Genomic DNA, 19,747 nt, shown 5'->3' with positions numbered 1-19,747 from the left:
GAAGAAGACATGGAAGAAGAGAATGATAAAAAATAAAAAACTTTTAAAAATTACAACATTTATCCAAATGAAGTTTTCTCCCAAAGACTGGCTTCAAGAAATAACCACAGTATGACTGGCAAAAATATACTTCAAAAGACACGACTGAATACACACTGTAGTGGCAAGAATCCAATATATAAATACAATCAATTTGTTTCTTCATTAAAAGCTTTCATGAAGAAAATGATTTAATACAAATGCTAAAGCAACTGACACAGATTAATTGAAAAATAACAACAGAATCCTAATTAAAGACATAATATTATTTCACTCATTCATACTGCTCCAAAATCTGAATAATTAAATATACAAAAATAGAATCTAAAACGCAGGCTTCTACTGGTAACTGCTCTAAAAGCTACAATGAATTACTTACTGAAATTTTCAAAAACCTCATGCCCTTATGTATATACTTTCTTCCTGTTAGGAACTGAGACATACACAGAAATTCAGAAATCATTTTTAAGTTGTTTCAGTTTTGCCCTCAATTTGAGTATTTTCCTAATTATACAAGATTCTATACTAAAATATCACTTTCCCATTTACTTCTTTGTACAATATCTATAGCAGTCATGGTTAAGCCCTTACAGAAGGGACCCAATTACCCAAATCATGAAGAATGGAACTGTTTTGATCTAAAGGCTAATGACTAAAATAAAATAATAAAAAAAATAAAGGCTAATGACTATGTGATGACTTCTATGGCTGTATCAGTACAAACCAGGGGTCACCAATAGTTCAACTATAATCAATCAGTCAATCCTAGGATTTAGTTGACCCGTCATGGGGCCAGGACTTTGGTTCTGTCCCACTTCAAGGGATTTTGCAGCATCAGAAATGTCTCCACATGTTGCTAAGCCACATGGAAGTACAAAAGACAGCAAACATCAGGCCAAAGGAAGGATCAAGGCCACTTGCTGCTGACCGTATCCCTATCCCTCACCCTATAAGCCAATTAGGTTAAAATGTTGTGAACTACTTGCTGGTCTTTAGCCCTATCGGTAAAATTTTCCTGTCAATGATCCCCAATAATATTGGGGGACCCTCCTCACCACCCAGCTAATAGCCTCAACTCACACTTCCCAGTCAAATTCTTCTTTCTTCCTTCCCCTTCGCTATTAAAATTCATTTGAAAACCAGAGTAGTCTCTTACATTAAAAAAACAAAAAAAAACAAACACTTCTGAAAGATTNCCAACTTCGGCTCAGGTCATGATCTCACAGTTCGTGCGTTCGAGCCCCGTGTCGGGCTCTGTGCTGACAGCTAGCTCAGAGCCTGGAGTCTGTTTCATATTCTGTATGTCCCTCTCTCTCTGACCCTCCCCTGCTCGCTCTCTCTCTCTCTCTCTCTCTCTCTCTCTCTCTCTCAGAAATAAATAAAACATCTCCAGGGTAGAGACCTAGAAATCTATTTTTAACAAGATCCTTAGGTAATCCATATGATGGGGCAAGCTTGGAAAACACTGTCAAGGAAATGAGTATTTTGCCAATGGTTGTCTGTTAAGAAAATTCTAGACAGGTAGCCCACAGTTCAAATACAGACTTTGCTCCATTTCCAGTTGTTTGTACCTTGGAATGCATTTTCCTAATGAAACAAAGTAATAGTGTTAAGGATTCTGGGTCATCTTCAAAAAACCATGAAATCTTTAAAAAAAAAAAAAACTATTACATCTTGTTAACAGATCTGAAGTAGTAAATACAATCTTTCGTTTACAAACCAATCACATTTCCAAAGCTGAAGCATAAAGTTGGCTACTTAGAGTGTATTTGTCTATAAAGTTCTGAGAAATGGTTAGGTAACCTGGCTATCCATAAAAGCTTATTAAGCCCGTAACAAACCAAAGCCAGCTACAGAACCAAGGATATAAACATGAGCTTGGTGCCCTCAAAGCAAAAGATAATGAAAAGAATAAATGATACGTCTTCCTTCTCTGGGCATAGGAAACATGGGCAAACTGTGACATTCTTGCCCTCTATTCTCTTTGTAACCATCTCCCACCTCCCAGTGGCCAAGGACTGCCCAAGTGCAAAGGAATCACGTGTTACCCATAGCTCCCTACTAAAGCATCAGCTTACATAGCCCTGCCCAGAGCTTTCCTCTCTCAAATTACCTACTTCTTTCAAATCCAGTCAAAACCCTCATTTCCATCATTTGGTTCCATCCAATCTTTTCCAGCTATCTCTCCAATTACTTTCTTATGCTTAGGAAATCAAACTACCCTTTGGTTCCCAAACATGGCTAAACTTTACCTTCTCTGTATCTTTGTACGTGCTGTTTCTGGAAGCAATGTATCTCACCAAAACCCATCCCTTTCTTTCTTTTTTAAAATTTTTTAAAAATATATTTATTTATTTCTGAGAGAGAGAGAGAGAGAGAGAGCATGAGCAGGGGAGGGTCAGAGAGAGAGAGGGAGAAACAGAATCCGAAACAGGCTCCAAGCTCTGAACTAGCTGTCAGCACAGAGCCCGACGTGAGGCTCGAACCCACGAACCATGAGATCATGACCTGAGCTGCAGTCAGACACTTAACCGACTGACCCACCCAGGTGCCCCAAAACCCATCCCTTTCAATACCCAGCCAAGCCATGATGCCATCTCATAGCCTTGAAGGTTTCTCAGAGCCCACCAGCCAGAACTGACTTCTTTCTCTGGGATTTTACAGTACAATCTATGTGTACCTCTCCTAAAGCTTTAGCCACAATATATCTTGAGTATAGTTATTTATGCAAGCTTTTATATCTTTCCAATTGGGTTGTAAGTTTCTTGGGAATATTTTTAGGTATCTAATTATGTAACATGGATTATATAAGGCACTTTTATGCAGAACAACAATCCTACAAGGTACACGTATTGTATAATTATTTGGTTTATCCAGCTCAAAAATAAGTTACGGGAGGACTGGAATCTGTGTCATATTCACCACAAAAAGGCTTTGCACATAATATATGCTCAATAAACATTTGTTGAATGAATGAATAAAGTGTTATTCTTCACTTTTTTAAAATGTTTTCTTATTTATTTCTGAGAGAGAGAGAGACAGTGTGAGCAGTTGAGGGTCAGAGAGAGAGAGAGAGACAGAATCTGAAACAGGTTCCAGGCTCTGAGCCGGCTGTCAGCACAGAGCCCGATGTGGGGCTCGAACCCATGAACAGGGAGATCATGACCTGAGCAGAAGTCGGAAGCTTAACCGACTGAACCACCCAGGTGCCCTTATTCTTCACTTTTATAAAGAAATTGAGCCTCAAAAGAGTGCTGACCTAACAGTCATACTGCCTGGGTTCATATCCCAATTCCAGAACCTAACAGTTGTATAAATAACCTTGAGCAAGTCAGTTACCTCTCTAAATCTCAGTATTCTCATTTGTTAAATAGGGAATATTCAGTATTCATCTTACACACCTATGAGGAGGATTAAATGAGATAATGTGTGTAAAGCCCTTGACAATGGGCCTGGCATACAGTACATGTGCAATGAATGCCGGCTGGCACTTTCATTCTTTTTTTTTTTTTAACAGTTTTTATTTATTTCTAGGAGAGAGAGAGAGAGAGACAGCGTGAGCAGGGGAGGGTCAGAGAGAGAGGGAGCCACAGATTCCGAAACAGGCCCCAGGCTCTGAGCTGGCAGTCAGCACAGAGCCCGACGCGGGGCTCGAACCCACGAACCGCGAGATCATGACCTAAGCGAAAGTCAGACGCTCAACCGACTAAGCCACCCAGGCGCCCCTCATTCTTAAATCACAGATGTTGAGAGTCTCTAAAGCCCTCATTCTTCCCAAGGAAAAGGATCCTCTGATGCTTTGATAACCCTCAGTGTACCTCGCACTGTTCATTACCCATAAAAAGTTGGTTCAAAAATTCACTGGCTACTGAATCTCCCCAGCAGTCATCCTAACCAAACGTTAGAAGAAAACCATTAAACAGGGCTAATGCATATGCATATACTCTCAAAAGTCTCTTAACCCTCTAGGTGAATTTGTATTTTAAAAGAGGGCGATGAGCCTAAAAAATTTCTAATGGTGAGACTCCAGGTATGTAACAAATTGAAATCAAACATTTCTGACTAGAGAAGATATCTGTGAGCAGTGGTCTCCATGCTGCCTCTGGTCATGAGTCTGGCCACTCACTGGCCCAATAACTTCTTGAAAAACAGGGATATGTCATGTGTGAGACTGTCTTGATTGGCTGGCATGATGCCCAACAAAGAGTACACAAATAGCCAATACATATTGAAGCAAATTAACTGCTTTCAGTTTGTAATCTTCATCCTGCTCTTAGGTGATTCCATTTCTCTTTATGACCAACATAAAACTCAATCATGGTGACTGATGTTTTGAGAAGGAGGAAGTGAGGGGTTTACTCAAGCATCATCACTTTGGGAAACTAGTCCCATGAACACAAATATTTTACTAGTCACACAAAGTGTAGATAATCCTTTACTAATGAAGGATTCATCCTGTGTCAGTTCAGTGCAGCTCAAAGGGATAATATCTAAGAAATGAAAGTTGTTCCCAGTCAGTGATACCTCATCTAATGAAGACCTTGAGAATGAACTTCCTTTATTTTAAAAAAAAACATATTTTAGCAATATCATCATAAATTACTCAGAGGATGGCTGTATTTCATATGCCTCAAAAATAATTTTACTTTCATGTGCACTTATGCGTATGTGTCTGTTTCAGCACAGAGTAAAACACCTCCAAACTTTCACAAGAGTGACCCAAGGCTGTACTACACAATTAATTTCTTCTTTTGACATCTCTTTTCCCCTCAGTGCCAACTCCTTTCCCACCTGGAAACCAAATACTCCTTGGCTATTAAATCTCTGTCCCTTTTCAAAACAGGAAGGGCTCTGATCTCAATGACTTAGTATTAAATACATATTCACTGTAGAGCTGGAAAATACAAATAAACAAAAAGGAGAAATTAAAAATCACTCAAAGTCCCCTTCCTGGAGATTACAATCATTACCATTTTTGGTGGGGTGGGGTGTCTGCTGGCTCAGTTGGTAGAGCATGTGTCTCTTGATCTCAGGGTCATGAGTTTGAGCCCCATGTTAGGTGTAGAGATTACTTAAATAAATTAACATAAAAAGAACACAGTTTGGTGTATTTTTCAGGCATTTTCTCTGACATTTTTTATATATATATATATCATACTTTTTCACTGATAGTATAATCTTATTGCTCCACATCAAGAAATCTTCTATAGCATGCATGATTAAATTATCTTATCTTTTTTTTTTTTTTTTTTAAGTTTGCCCTTTCAACAGAATGGAGAAGCAGAATAAACTGGAACAGGGAGAAACCTGAGACAGAGAACCAAAAAGGAGAATTTTGCAATGCTCTGAGTAAGACTTTATGAAGGCTGAAGCATAGCCAGTGACAAAGGGAAAGAAGACAGATTTAGGATGAAGTATCAATAGGCTTTTTGATGGCTCTCAGAGTAAAGACAGAGGAGTCAGGAATGACTCCCAGGATTCTGCCTTGGCACGCTGGGCCTAGGGAAAGCAGAATTAGGCTTTAGGGGTGAGCAGAATACAAAACAGTGAGTTCAGTTCTGGATACTCATTCAGGATTTCTCTGACTACGAGTAACAGAAAACCTGAAAGACAAAGGCTTAAATAAATAGAAGTTTATTTTTCCTTTAAAACAAAAGGTCTGGGGTGCCTGGGTGGCTCAATTGGTTAAGCATCTGACTTCGGCTCAGGTCATGATCTCAGTTTGTGGGTTCGAGCCCCACGTCGGGCTCTGTGCTGACAGCCAGCTCAGAGCCTGGAGCCTGTTTCGGATTTTGTGTCTCCCTCTCTCTCTGACCCTCCCCTGTTCATGCTGTCTCTCTCTCTCTCTCAGAAATAAATAAAACATTAAAAAAATAAATAAAATAAAACAAAACAAAAGGTCTGAAGACAGGTGATTCCAGGGTTGAAACAGGGGCCCAACAATGGCATGAAGGACCTAGGTTCTTCCTATATTTCTGCTTTAATACCTCAGAGCAGAGTTATGTCTTAAGCTGGCTACTGCATTCAAGGTATTGCCATCTCCCAAGTGAAAGACTGTCCTTTAAGAGGCTCTTAGAAGTCTTCCATGGCTTTCAAATCATGATTCACCCCTAGGTTAGTAGGGTTCTGTTGTCAAGGAAGAGTGGCCAGTGCCTGCTGGGTAGGCATCCAGCAGAGTCTGCTTCAGCTGTGTGAACTTTGACATATCTAAGACACCCAAAAGGAGCTATCCAATATGCTGTCTGATGGCTTTGCAGAGAGAGGTGCAGTTGAGCTGCAGAAATGTAGGGAAAGTCATGAAGCCGTGGACATGAGTGCAACTGCCTAAGAAGAATGTGGTGGAGAAAGAGGCAAGCTTGAGGGGCAACGGTATAGAGGACAGGGCAGGAAAATGAGCCCGAGCAAAAGCCTGGGGGAAAATAAAAGAGTATAAATGCAAGGAAGAAGGAAAATCAGGAGAGACTATTATCCAGGGAATTAAGACAGGGAGAGCGTTTGGGGCGCCTGGGTGGCTTAGGCGGTTAAGCATCCGACTTTCGCTTAGGTCATGATCTTGCGGTTCGTTGGTTCGAGCCCTGCGTTGGGCTCTGTGCTGACTGCCAGCTCAGAGCCTGGAGCCTGTTTCAGAGTCTGTGACTCCCTCTCTCTCTGACCCTCCCCTGCTCATGCTGTCTCTCTCTCTCTCCTAGAAATAAATAAAACATTTAAAAAATTAAAAAAAAAAAAAGACAGGGAGAGCTTTTTGTTGTTGTTTTTTTTTAACTTTTTGAGGAAAAGGAAGTTATCAACAGTATCAGATGCTGCAAAGAGAACAAATAAGACAAAGACTGAAAAGTGTCTCCTAGATGTGGCAATTAAAGAGTTACTGGTACTTTGGTGCTTTGGCAAGAGTAACTTGGTAGGAGCAGAGGCAAGATTATAGAGGAATGAGGAGTGACCAGAGAAGAGGAAACCAGAGTCTAGGCTTCCATCAGCAAAAGAAGAGATATGAACAGTAGGGAATCACTGTTGTAGGATGTAATGTTTTTCTTAACATTAGGAGAGATTTGAACATATTTCTATGATGAAGGAGAGGTGTAATAGAGAGGGAAAAGCTAAATTTAAGAAAGAGAGAGTCTCTGGGGCAGAGTGGTGACAGAGGAGAGAAGCTAATTGAGTCACTACTTCAGTCCTCAAATAGCACGGAGAAGAGCGTGATCTCCAAAGATGACAGAGGGGCAGAGAACTGTAAAGCCATGTAGCCACATCTCTAAAGGGGAGACATTGGGACAAGACTGAATGAGAAAAGTCTAGAAGTGGCAGCAAAGAGTTTGAAAAATGCCAAGAGCACTTCTGGAAAGTAAGCAAATTCTATTTAAAGATGACCGTGAGCAAAACAGTGTCCTGCAGAACAGCTGTGTTTTACTAAGGCAGAGATGGAGCAAAGTGGTTGAGGATATAGTGGAGTTTGATTATAAGAAGACATGGATCCTAAGAAACACATGGGAAAGGCTAGAAGAGAGGTCATCGGGGGAGATGAGAGATGGTGGAGACAAGGACATGCGAAACTGAGTAGGAAATATGATGGCCAGAAGCAGAGGGTTGGCAATGGCTCACGGAGATCGTGGGAATGACTGGCACCCATGCTCCAGTAGAATGCCAGGGCGTGGTCATCAATCTGGTACCCTTTTACCGTGGAATGTTAGAGAGATACTATCATAGGAGACACGTAAAGAGATGGGCACCATTTCTGCAAAGATCCTGTACCCCCAACACTCAGTAAAAAGAAAGCATCCTGGGGTGCCTGGGTGGCTCAGTGGGTTGAGCATCTGACTTCAGCTCAGGTCATGATCTCATGGTTTGTGAGATCGAGCCCCTCATTGGGTTCTGCACTGACAGTGCGGAACCTGCTTTAGATTCTCTCTTTCTCTCCCTCTCTCTTTGCCCCTTCCCCACTTCTCACGCTCTTGAGCACTCTCTCTCTCTCTCTCTCTCTCTCAAAATAATAAATAAATAAAATTTCTTTTAAAAGGAAGAACGCATCCTATCTTTGGAAAAGAATATGGGGGACTGACTACTAAATATTAAATTTTCTAATAAAGAGGGTTTCTTGCTTTAAGGTTTAGCCGAGGACCTAAAAGATAGTGTTTGGTTTTAACAGTCTCCTTCCCCCATTCATTCAACTCACATTACTTAGCTTATGCCACTTGCCAGCACCATGCTAGAGCTTTTTTTTAAAATTAACATAAGACCATCCATGCCTTTACGGAGTTTATAATCTTAAGAAATATGTATTCTGAGTTCTAAGAAAATGAATTTGAAATGAAATTAAAAGTATGTGTTAGAGCAGTGCTTCTCAAATGTGCCTGTGCACACAGATCACCTTGGATTTGTACTGGAATGCAGATTCTGATTCAATAGGTCTGATTCAATGGAGACTGAGAGTTTACATTTCTAACAAGTTTCCAGATCCTGAGAATCTTCCCTCTTTTCCTTGCTAACTCTCCTGTCCATGCATTTTTCTTAATAAAAAGGTGGGGAAGGCGGCGGCGGGGGGGGAGGGGGTGTTAGAAAACCTCACAAAGGGCTTTTTCTTCCAAGCAACTATTAGCTACACACACTGCTTTCGTGAACATGTTAAACATCTATCTCATGTGATTAAATACTTCTGTGGAACCGCTTATATTTCAAACAGAGCACCTAGATATTCAGTAAAAGAATAAGAGACTGAGAACAGCAATTAATTCTATTTATGCCATATGGCAGTACAGAACACTGGCTGGAGCCTGAAAACTCCATTTCACAGGAGCCTTACTTATTCTGAATTTTAATCATTGTAGGATCAGCAAACATATGCCTACCAACCTGCTCCATTTACAAAAAATTCTAAAGAATAATCACACTGCACACTCAAAAATGACTAGTTTTTCCCACATGGACTTAAAATTTCTCTCCTATTGGATTCTCAAAATAAAGTAGCTGCTGACAGTTCCAGTTTCACCCCCCTTTTAAATAAAACCTTCAAACAATTCTTCTTTCAATGAATAGAATCACTGGCTTTTCATTTCATTATCAGCGCAGTTTTGCATGGGTGAAATTATCTCTGGCTCTGGATTCCCCAGTGCTGGGGTTGGTTCCGGTGCTGGCTCCTCATGTCTGTGGACCCCCTCTGCCATCCTGTCAGTGCCGGGACCCCCATGCCACCGTGCACTCTCCATTTCACCTCTCTCCAGAATGGAGACATTATCATTTTCAACACACACTCCATTCCCTGTCCTCTTAGAGCTAAGATACTTTCATCTCCTGTACATCTAATAATTTCAAGATAAGGACAGAAAAATCAGTTCTTGTTCTGTGAACTTTTGTCTCCAGTGCTTGAGAGACTATCCTAATATCCCCTGAACATGTTTTAGTGATAACATTTACTGCACTAGGGCCAAAATGATTTTCTGCCACTTTCAATTCTAGTTCAATAAAAGAATAAGAGCTTTGTTTCTAACCTCTGTCATTTTTAATACCATAAAGTGATTTTAAAAATGTAAAATTGAGTTCCATTTCCTACTGGACTACCAATCTCATATTAGCTTTCCTTTTATCAAATTTATGAGAAAAGTCAGAAATTGCCTTTCCTTAAAAAAAATCAAAATTTCAGGATCTCCTGGGCAGAATGTTTGAATTGAATTTTAGCACTCCATAATTGCTGGTCTAGAAGTTTTAAAGAAGTTAAAAGTTAGCTACTTATGGCAGAAATAACAAACTAGAGGGTTATCCTTTACTTCCCTTAGAATAACAAAAGTAATAAGGCTATTCCTAGAAAATCACCATCCTTAAAAATCCCAAATACGTTTATTACATTTCCAAATTGAAGAAGTCTGTGGTTTTCTGAAACGACAGTGAATTAAATCCATGATTTCTGAATATTAATATAATAATAATATTTTTGTAACATTGTATTATGAAAAATTTCTAATATGCATAAAAATGAAAAGAACCCCACATATACCTACAACCTAGCCTCTATGACTCACATTTTGTTATATTTGTTTTGTCACATAACCATTCATCCATCATTCCATCCATCCACTCATCCATCTTTTTTTGGATGCATTCCAAAATAAATTGGTATACATTAGACACTAGTATTCTCCATCCATAAGCACTTCAGTATGCATATATAATTGACTAAACTTCAATATTTGTTACATTTCTTTTAAACCAATCATCTTTTGAAAGATGCCAATTCATTTTTTGTAATGGCTTAGCTAAGTGAACTAAGCAACTAACTACAAATTTTAAATTCTAAATCCTAATCTTTTATTAATTCTATTACTTTGTGTAATTTCTTACATCTCAGTTCTCTCATCATCAAAGGCACAAGGGCACTTGAGAGACATGGTAAAAAGTCTCAGTTACCAAATTGCAAAATGGATCTTGTGGTTATGGCAGAATTCACAAATGAGAGAGTATAACTCTCTAGTATAACTTAGAGAAATAGCTAGGGACTAGTAAGTGTCTATCTAGTATAACTTAGAGAAATAGCTAATGGAGATTATGTGGACATAAAGTTTTTGGTAAATTACAATGAGAACCTCAACAAGGCTCACAAACTCAGGAGGGAGCTTGAGTTTGAGCATTAAATAATAATGCATCTAGTATAAGCCACGCTGTTTCTCTGATACAACAATCTGAAGCTGGACTTTTGAAGACTAGGTCACTCCAGGAACAAATTGGGAAACAAAGTGCTGGCATCAAAATGGCATTTTCTTGGGTTTGCAAAGCCATGGTATTCCTGATTTGTAAACTCTCTAATAATGGACTACAGTAAGAGCTATCACAGTGAGAGTGGCCCCTTCCTTTATGAGCTGTTCGTTCCCCTACACTGGTCTTTTTTTTTTTTCTTTTTGCTTTCAGAGGATGGGCCCTGGAAGGGGCATCCTTTGAAGCCTGAAAAATCAAAGCTATTGCAAAGCACTGCTGAGAGTTTTGAAAGAAATATGAAGAAACTACATTGGACCTGGGGCGACGGGCTGAGCTCTTCCCAAACAGGTCAGCAGTAGGTCTGTAAAATATTCCCATTGCCAAGGAGGCGGTGACATCTTGTGTAAATCAAAACCTAAAACCCTAAGAAATCTCATTACCATTTTAAATGCATGGGGGTTAAATATGGATATCTAGCACTGGAGAAGTTCCTGTGGGATTGATTTTCTCCCCGTCTTCTCTGAGCCCTTTGCTGAGTGTGATAAGTAGGACCGCATTTCATTATCAGCCCTGCTAGCACTGCACTTCGGGGAGACTAGATGAGTCTACACAGTGGGGGAGAAGACCCAGCTTCCAAAGAAGATATGATTCACATGGTGCGATGATAAAAACCCACTTTAGGCCCAACTCATTTTCAGCAGAATTGTGAAATAAAATAAAATCCCAAGGAAGTGAAATTTCCTGCATCATTTTCCAAATTAAAAAAAAAATCATAGCGACATTATAAAAGAAATCAAATAGAGGTTTCAAACTTTGGTTGGTAATGTTTGTATTTTTGTAACATTTGGGGAAAAAAAACAATTCCAGACAATGTGATGGGAGAGGTAACTTCAAAAGAAAACATAAGATCATAGTTAGGGGAATCTTCAATTGAATGAGTCAGTGTTAGAGAAATAACATCAGAACAAAGAATTTGGCTCCTGACAGCTGACCCAGTGCTCCTATATTTCTCTCCTTTGCTCTACTTTCACAAAGTGGATACAGAGTGGGTCTATATCTGAAATAAGAGAAACAAGCAAATTAGAGAAAACCACAATCCGGAAGGCCCCACAACCACAAGGTCCCTGGAAATCCACAAATAGATGAACACAGAGAGGCATTTTTTCATTGGCTTTCTACAGGCAGAGGAAATAGTGCAGGGTTGGGATAAAAGACTAACTCCAGTTAAAATGAGACTTAAAAATCAAGGTAAAATGAAGACAGTGATTTTATACAAATAATCTTTTCACACAGTGTATGAATTAAGAGCCCCTATTTATAGACAAATAGACAAGCTTCCTGTATTTAAAAAAACTGATGCAGGATTTTCTGAGACCTTTCAAGACAAATCCATATTAAGTAGATAACAGGAATGTGCCCAAGCGATAATGATAGCTGTAATTCTATCAGGAATAAAGCAAATTTCAGCAACCTAACTGTATGGCTAAAAAGTAGTGCTCAGCTTATTCTAATGAGTTAGTCCAATCTAAAGGGTGTAAGTTCAGCTACTTGCCTGCTTCCTAGGTCACAATTCAAAATTCCTTTCACAGTAGAACATATTATTCTGTCTAAAGAGAACAGTACTCAGAACTTTTATTAAAACTTTTGAAAGGAACAAATTCATTCACCCATGCTTTTTTAAAAACCCACCTATTACTTAGCATGAAAAAATACCAAAATATTATTATAATCAGAGTTACTTATATAAAATACTTATTTTATAAGATGCCCAAAGGGAGAAGCTTCTGTTCACTACTATCACCACCATTGCCCATTGTAAAAGAAAAAAAATGGATCAATTTAATCTTGGCTGTGGTACCAAATCTAAGATATCCTCACAAGTGAAAGGGTACATAGGATCATCATCATCATAACATCGAAAGGCAAGTTACACACTTCAAGGTTGCTTGGGAAGAGCAGAAGACTTGCTAGGAAAGAACACAAAATGAGATGATCTTCCCTTCCAGGTTAAGCCAAGAGGCCAGAAGTGGGTAATATTAGATCAGTCTCACCTGCAGAGAATTTCAGACTCAAAGAATAAATAGACTCACGGCCACATAAGCATATCCCCCCAAATCTTTTAACACGGTTGTGAAATTTCAACATACACCCACTGAATAACAGAACACTAGTACAGGAATTTGGCATATAAGTAAGTGATCAGTTGAGAGCCCTGAAGTTTCTTTCTTGGTTTAAGGAGTGGAGTCAGGGATAGGACTAGAAAAGGAAAAAATAAATTATCAACCTTTGAGATGTGGTCAAATTATTGCTATGACTTTTGAACCTTTTTTAGAGCTATTGAAAATTAGATGGATGGTACAAGTATCTCCTATTCTTTCTTTTTTCTGAGTTGGCACTGAAACTCCAGTGTAAGTAGCAAAATGAAACATCAGAAAGATGTTACGAGCAAATAGCTAAACTTGCAAGTAACACAAATGTATTAATTAATATAATAGCACATTACACCTCAGTTCTCTTTAAGCACGCTTCATTTGAATATGTTTTGTTTTGGGGTGTTTAAGCTCATTAACCAGCACTTAAGAAAAGTCAAACCCTCTATGTAATTAATGGTAATAGTATTTACGACATACTATTTTGAAACTTTTAACTCCCAAGAGTCATATCAGACTAACTTTTTATCTCTCATCCTATAAACAAAGGCCATCTGATGGTAGTCTTAAGCTAAATCCTACTTAAAGTTAAATCCATGGTAAGCTGGAAAGAAACCCTTGAAGTTCTCAAGGAAAACGGAATTGTTTTTATGATACTCATTATTAGTGTATCATGTTTCATGCAGAGGTATACACTAGTCACCCACAATGAAACATGTTCAAGACACTCTTCTCAGCCTGTACATCAAATGTCCTGGATTTTGTGGGTTTTATACCATAATCCTATTACAGAAAGTTATTTCTTGATTTCTTTCCATTTCAATATGCTATAAATCTACCTGTCTTTTTTTGGAACTCCTTTAAGTTTCACAGAAGGAAATAATACTCCAAGTTTGTTTCCATTGGCTCCAGCCTTCACTTCCAACAGTGAGCATAAATGACTGGTTGTTCCAAAACAGGCTATCAAGAGAGAATATATTCCTACCTCAGTAATAAAAATATTCTATTTTCTTCATTCCATTCCCCACTCTCAACGCATTCTTGCTGTCAGATGACCTCCCCAGAATCAAACTGTTAAGAAATGCCCGACTGTTCCAGCAAATGCGTGAGACTGCCATCCAGCTTCTACATGCAGCTCCTTGTCTGCTTCATTCCAGGTGTCCCACATCTGGCACGGATCCTGCAGTGACCTCCGTAATAAAACAGGAGGAGCCTGTGCCTGGCTTTCATCCTAACCATACTCTAAAGAGCTCAGTGAAAACTTGGACTCAGAATATGAAAGCTGTTAGATTTTAGGGAGAAAGTTTAAATGAAGCAGTTGGAAAAAGAGCAATGAATATCACAGCTCAGGACATGGGATACCACACAAGAGCTCCACTTCTTTGAAAGCACCCGTTTTTTCATTCTGTCTTACATGGCATACATTATCATTCACTGGCAATACATGTAACCCAAAAAAACTAGTATGCAGATAGAGATACAGAGAAGATTTTTTGTCTGTTTTTTTTTTAAATATTTTTAAAAACGTTTATTTTTGAGAGAGAGAGAGAGGTGGGGGGAGGAGGGGCAGAGAGAGAGGGAGACACAGAATCCAAAGCAGGCTCCAGGCTCTGAGCTGTCAGCACAGAACCTGATGTGGGGCTAGAACCCATGAACCACGAGATCATGACCCAAGCTGAAGTCAGACACTTAACTGACTGAGCCACCCAGGTGCTCCTTGTCTGTCTGTTTTTAAGTCTGTGAAAAAAGAGAATGGCTAAGCTACTGGTTCTGAAAAACAGATGACAACTTGGAGGACACCTATGACTCTGGACACATCTATCATTTCCTGGGGTCAGTCAGGCTAGACAACAGAAAGGTAGCAAACAGCACATTATAACTGCTGTGATGGTCAGACACTTGGACTTACAGTGCCATAGCCTTGGCAAATACCACTGAATTCTGAGTCACCCTAAAAGTTAGCGCCAACCCTCTAAAGTTTACCAAGAATCAGAAGCTGTGCTATTTTCACTCCTCTCTACCCTTTCCATTACATGCAGTTCAAGCTGAGGAAAGAATTAGAATAACTGAACCAAGAAAACAACAATAGAGTGGAAAGGGGTGTGTGTGTGTGTGTGTGTGTGTGTGTGTGTGTGTGAAATATATGTCTAGTGTGTGTATACATATAGTATTTATATCCATCTAGTGGCTTTATTGGATTATTTTGCTTGGATTTTTTGACCCACCCTCAAGCCCTGACATGTCAAATCATAGTTTTAGATAGGATCCTATCCCTCAACATGTACCAAACCCTAAAATATTATTGCTTTAATAATATACATTATTAAATAATGTATAAATTAAATAATGACTAAAGATACAACTTTTTAAGCAACTTTCAGAGGTTCTTTCCATGTTACATGTCCACATGCCATATACATTTAACTCTCAAGTTTGGTGATTTCCAAATTTCTTTTCACACCTGGCTTTTTGGCATGAGATACAATGCCACACAACAAGAGTAAATGTGGTTAGTGTTGTTCAAGCTTTCAGTATCAGGACACAGAGCGTATAATGTGGGCCAGCCATAAATAGGACTGTAGAAACAATATGGCTGAAGAAGAGCGTTCAGTAAAACAAGGGTTACATTAACAGGATGATGATTGAGTGGGTGGGTGTAAGGCAATTTCAAACAGCGTGCCAAAGGAAAGCCTCATTTTTCCATTTTGTGGTACAGTATCTAATTTCTGGCTCCTCATTTCCTCCATGATCTGATAATTATGAAATTCTAAATAAAGTGTCATCTTTCTTGCAACAAATCAATGAACAGAAAGCTCTCATCAGATGTTTCCTAAAGCTCCTGCTGATTATTTCCTGAATGTCTATCCCACAAACCACATAGCAAGCTCTTGGAGAACAAGAAACCCTCTCTACCCCATACCAAATACAGCTTCTGTGAGTGTGCATGGGTGTGCGTTTGAGTGTGTGCATTTAAAAAGAGGACTAAGAAATAATAATCAATTGATAACAATGAATTACCACAAAATCACCTTTTGTAAGGTGATTTTGTTTAATTACACTTTTTTTCTGTATATCCATGATTTAACAGATTTTCCTTTTGAAGAAGGAAAGAGATGGTAATTTTTTAAATAAAACTGGAAAGTATGGAAAAATATACTTAAAATTTTTAGAGTCACCTTTAGTTCACCTATGAGAGATGTGACAATTCTATTTTTTCCTTTTATTAGGAAAACATAGAAAAGGTTAAATTGGAAGACACAAATGGTATATTCCCATCACCAACAAATGCCAAAAGCTGAAGCATTGTTAAGATATTTGGTACACTTTCTTCTCTTGTTTTTGCTGTGCACCTCTAAAAACTGGGATTTTAATTATTAAACAATATTTTAATGATGGTAGGCATTCAGGTTCATGTCATGGCTTTGGGATCTTTCCCAAATAGTTAAAACAGTTGTTACAAAACTATTCACTGAAATAATGCCTACTCTTCTTGCTGATTGAAAGTGTCGTATTATCATTTCACATTTGTGTGCATAAAATCACCTTTTACGACCAATTTCAGATTGAAGTTTAGCCCTTTCCAAACGCTGTGGTACAAATATGGGAAAGGAGAATTCCTCCTTGTTGTGTATTTGTCCAAACAGATGCAGTAACTTTTTTGTTTTTGCATTCCTTATCACAAATTTAAACCAAGAGCACCATCAATACATAATTATATTTTGGGCATCTATCTCTCTATAACACAATTTGAAATAATGCCTTCTTCATTCCTTATGCAATCCTTATAATACTCCTGTAATACAAAGGTCAACTTGTGAAAATTAAAAAAAAAATTCTGTGGGTTACTAACTAAGCCTTCAGAGACACAAGTAAGGCTAAACTTATCTACTAATAAAGTAACATTACAGAGAAGTTTGTTTTAAACTCTCATCCAGCCTACCAAAAGTTATAGATATTTTCACTTTTGCAGAAAGCTCCCATCTTCTGCATTCTGTTTGTTTCAATTATTCAGGGCAACCCAGGCTGATAATTACACAGTCCCCAGTTGCTGAGTAAAAGTGATGCTTAATTAGCCAGCAGGAAAGATCGATTAAGATCCAGCAGGGCATCTTGTGAGGTTCTCTCACATTTCTGGAGAGAATAGATTCTGACCGTGCCCTTCCAAAGGATAAAATTCCCTGCTTCTAAGGAGTTTCAGTGAGATTTCTAAAGTAGATGCTAAGATCAGTCAGGCACACAAATTAAATCCCAGGCATAACCCTACAGATGTTCTCCCTTTTCTAAGAGTACTCAGTTCAAACATTCTGAACCACATTGCCATTGGGTTGAGAAACACTTAAAATAACATTCAACTTATCCCCCAAATCTCAGTCAGTTACCATATTTCAAGCAAAATATATATTGTAATTTTGTAAAATATATTGTAAAAGAAATATATTGTAAAATATATTGTAAAAGAAATATATTGTAATATATTTTGTAATATATTGTGTATATTGTAAAAGAAAATTTTTATTTCCTTCTCCCCGTAAGCAAATGTATGTATCTGTCAGATGCCCATATTCTAAATGGCACAAATTAGGTCAGGACCTCTTCTTTTAAAAAGTCAATGACCATGATACACTAAAGCAATCTGAGACTAAAACATCCTAACATGGCCAAAGAATCAACTGGAGAAGTCCGGTTTAAGTTTCTATCAAGGTAGGAAATGTGGAAGTAAAATCAGAACCAAAATTCATAACAAAAATTATCTCATACATCTTTCCTTCAGTAACTTGGACAGGCATAAATATTTAGCTTTTCACACATTTTGCCAAAGTATTCAATAAAGATGAACACAACAATCTAAAGCTAAAAGCAGATTCATTATCTTAAGGTACACAATAATAAAAATATTTTTATTTTGGTATACTAACTACACTAACCATGCCTGCCTACCTCCAATTCAATTCAATAAATATTTCTTAAGCCTCTATCAAGTATAAAGAACTATCATAAGTACATCTTTCCTTGTTAATTTATATACTATTAAAGAAAATTTTACTGATTATAAATTGTGTAAAAGCTGACAAAGAAAAATGGAAGCAGTTTATACAAACCTATTTTTGATTTGCTGGAAGCCCCTTAGTATATGGTCTCTGTGGTCCCTTGCAGTAGCACTGAGGTTCTCATTCCGCAAACCTTCCGCCAAGAACTCCTCAGCATCTAAAAGAAATGGAAAGTTGAGCAACAGAAAAGAAGAATAAGGGAGAATAGGAAAATCTGAAGAATTAAGAAATGGATATTCTTTTCTCTTGCAAAGTGATGTGAATGTACTTAATACCAAAGAACTGTATACTTACTATTGGTTCAAACAGTACATTTTATGTTACATAAATTTTATCTGAATGGAAAATAAATAAAACTTTATGTATGCCTATAAGTGATGCCTTCTGATAATCCAAGACCTTGTTATAAATTTGGAATGCTAATACATACATTAATCACAAAAAAAAACTATCTTCTCAACCACTTCAAAGAAACATTTCAATATTAATTATCTCTGATAGCAGAGGATGGACCATCAATTTCATATTATAAGCCCATAATAGAAGATCATAGACCAACAGAAGTGAGAACGAAATACCAACAAATATGGCTGAAATAAAAAGTAGAGCAGAACTATAAAATCAGGAACAAAAGGGCAGGTATTCAAAGAAGAAAAATTAATTAGCAAATGCATCATCAATGAAAATGACAATGCAACCAAGTGAAGGAACTCACATGGAAAGAAAAATGTGCCCAAAAGAAGGGAACTGCAATTAATGTGAACATACATTATAAAATAGGGACATGCTAGCGGTGCCTGGGTGGCTCAGTCAGTTAAGCGTCCGACTTTGGTTCAGGTCACGATGTCAAAGACCAACTTTGGTTCAGGTCATGATCTCAAAGTTCATGAGTTCGAGCCCTGCATCGGGCTCTGCACTGACAACTCAGAGCCTGGAGCCTGCTTCAGATTCCGTGTCTCCCTCTCTCTCTGCCCCTCCCCCACTTGCACTCTGTGTGTGTGTCTCTCTCAAGAATAAATAAACATCTATAAAATTAAAAAATAAATAAAATAGAGACATGATAGAAATATATAGTATGAAACAAATCATGTGATGTTGAAAGAAATGGGGGGAGGGCACCTAGATATTTTCAAAGACAAAATACATTGATAATGATTACAATTGCCAGAAATACTAGCTACATAGTTTACTATGCAGAAAAGGGTTACCACCCCTAAAAAATATATAAATAACACAGTTAAAATTTCCCACCTTAAAAAATAGTGCCTTCAATATGAAACTGTGTCACATATACTATTAAAATAATGTAATGAATTTATACAGTTGGGTTACATAAGCATGCTTAAAAATTTGTTTTACATTCACACTGTTCAACAACCAAAGCAACAACCAAAGCAAAACAAGGCAATCCTAGATAACCCTCACCAGTACTTTTGATGAGGTATAAAGTTCTGGAAGTTAAAAATTTCAGAGGACCACCATCAACTTCCAGGGTTTGCATCACATCTATTGCATATGTCATTTAATGGGTTCCTTTAAAGTTCTCTGACGGCTAAAGAATGAGGAAATGGGAAGTTGAATGAAAAGATAAAAATAAATGCTACCCAAAATTCAATGAATATAATATACCTATTAATAAAGGACAAGGAACACATGATCATCTCAATAGAGAGAGAAAAAGCATTTGACAAAAATTCAAGATAAAAAAATACTCAACAAACCATGAAGGAAACTTCCTCCGCCTGATAAAGAGCAGCTACAAAAAATTCCACAGCTAACATCATCCTTAATATCAAAGACTGACGTTTCCCCTGTTCAGAAGATCAGAAACAA

The 19,747-nt window shown here is 38.0% G+C and overlaps 1 protein-coding gene across 1 annotated transcript in view; it reads right to left on the bottom strand.

Annotated features, from left to right (window-relative positions):
* Window positions 1-19,415, bottom strand: part of SKAP1 (src kinase associated phosphoprotein 1) — a 251,183-nt gene extending 231,768 nt beyond the window's left edge. Inside the window, exons 1-2 of the mRNA XM_077776878.1 lie at window positions 19,340-19,415; window positions 17,966-18,128 (exon numbers count right to left, since the gene is read on the bottom strand). Of these exons, the coding sequence (XP_077633004.1) occupies window positions 17,966-18,128; window positions 19,340-19,415 (239 nt within the window). The remainder of the gene's footprint in view (window positions 1-17,965; window positions 18,129-19,339) is intronic.
* Between the last annotated feature and the right edge of the window lie 332 nt (window positions 19,416-19,747).

This window comes from Crocuta crocuta, unplaced genomic scaffold (genome assembly GCF_008692635.1).
Source record: "Crocuta crocuta isolate KB4526 unplaced genomic scaffold, BGI_CrCroc_1.0 scaffold352, whole genome shotgun sequence".
NCBI lineage: Eukaryota > Metazoa > Chordata > Mammalia > Carnivora > Hyaenidae > Crocuta > Crocuta crocuta.
This window is presented reverse-complemented; position numbering and strand designations above follow the sequence as displayed.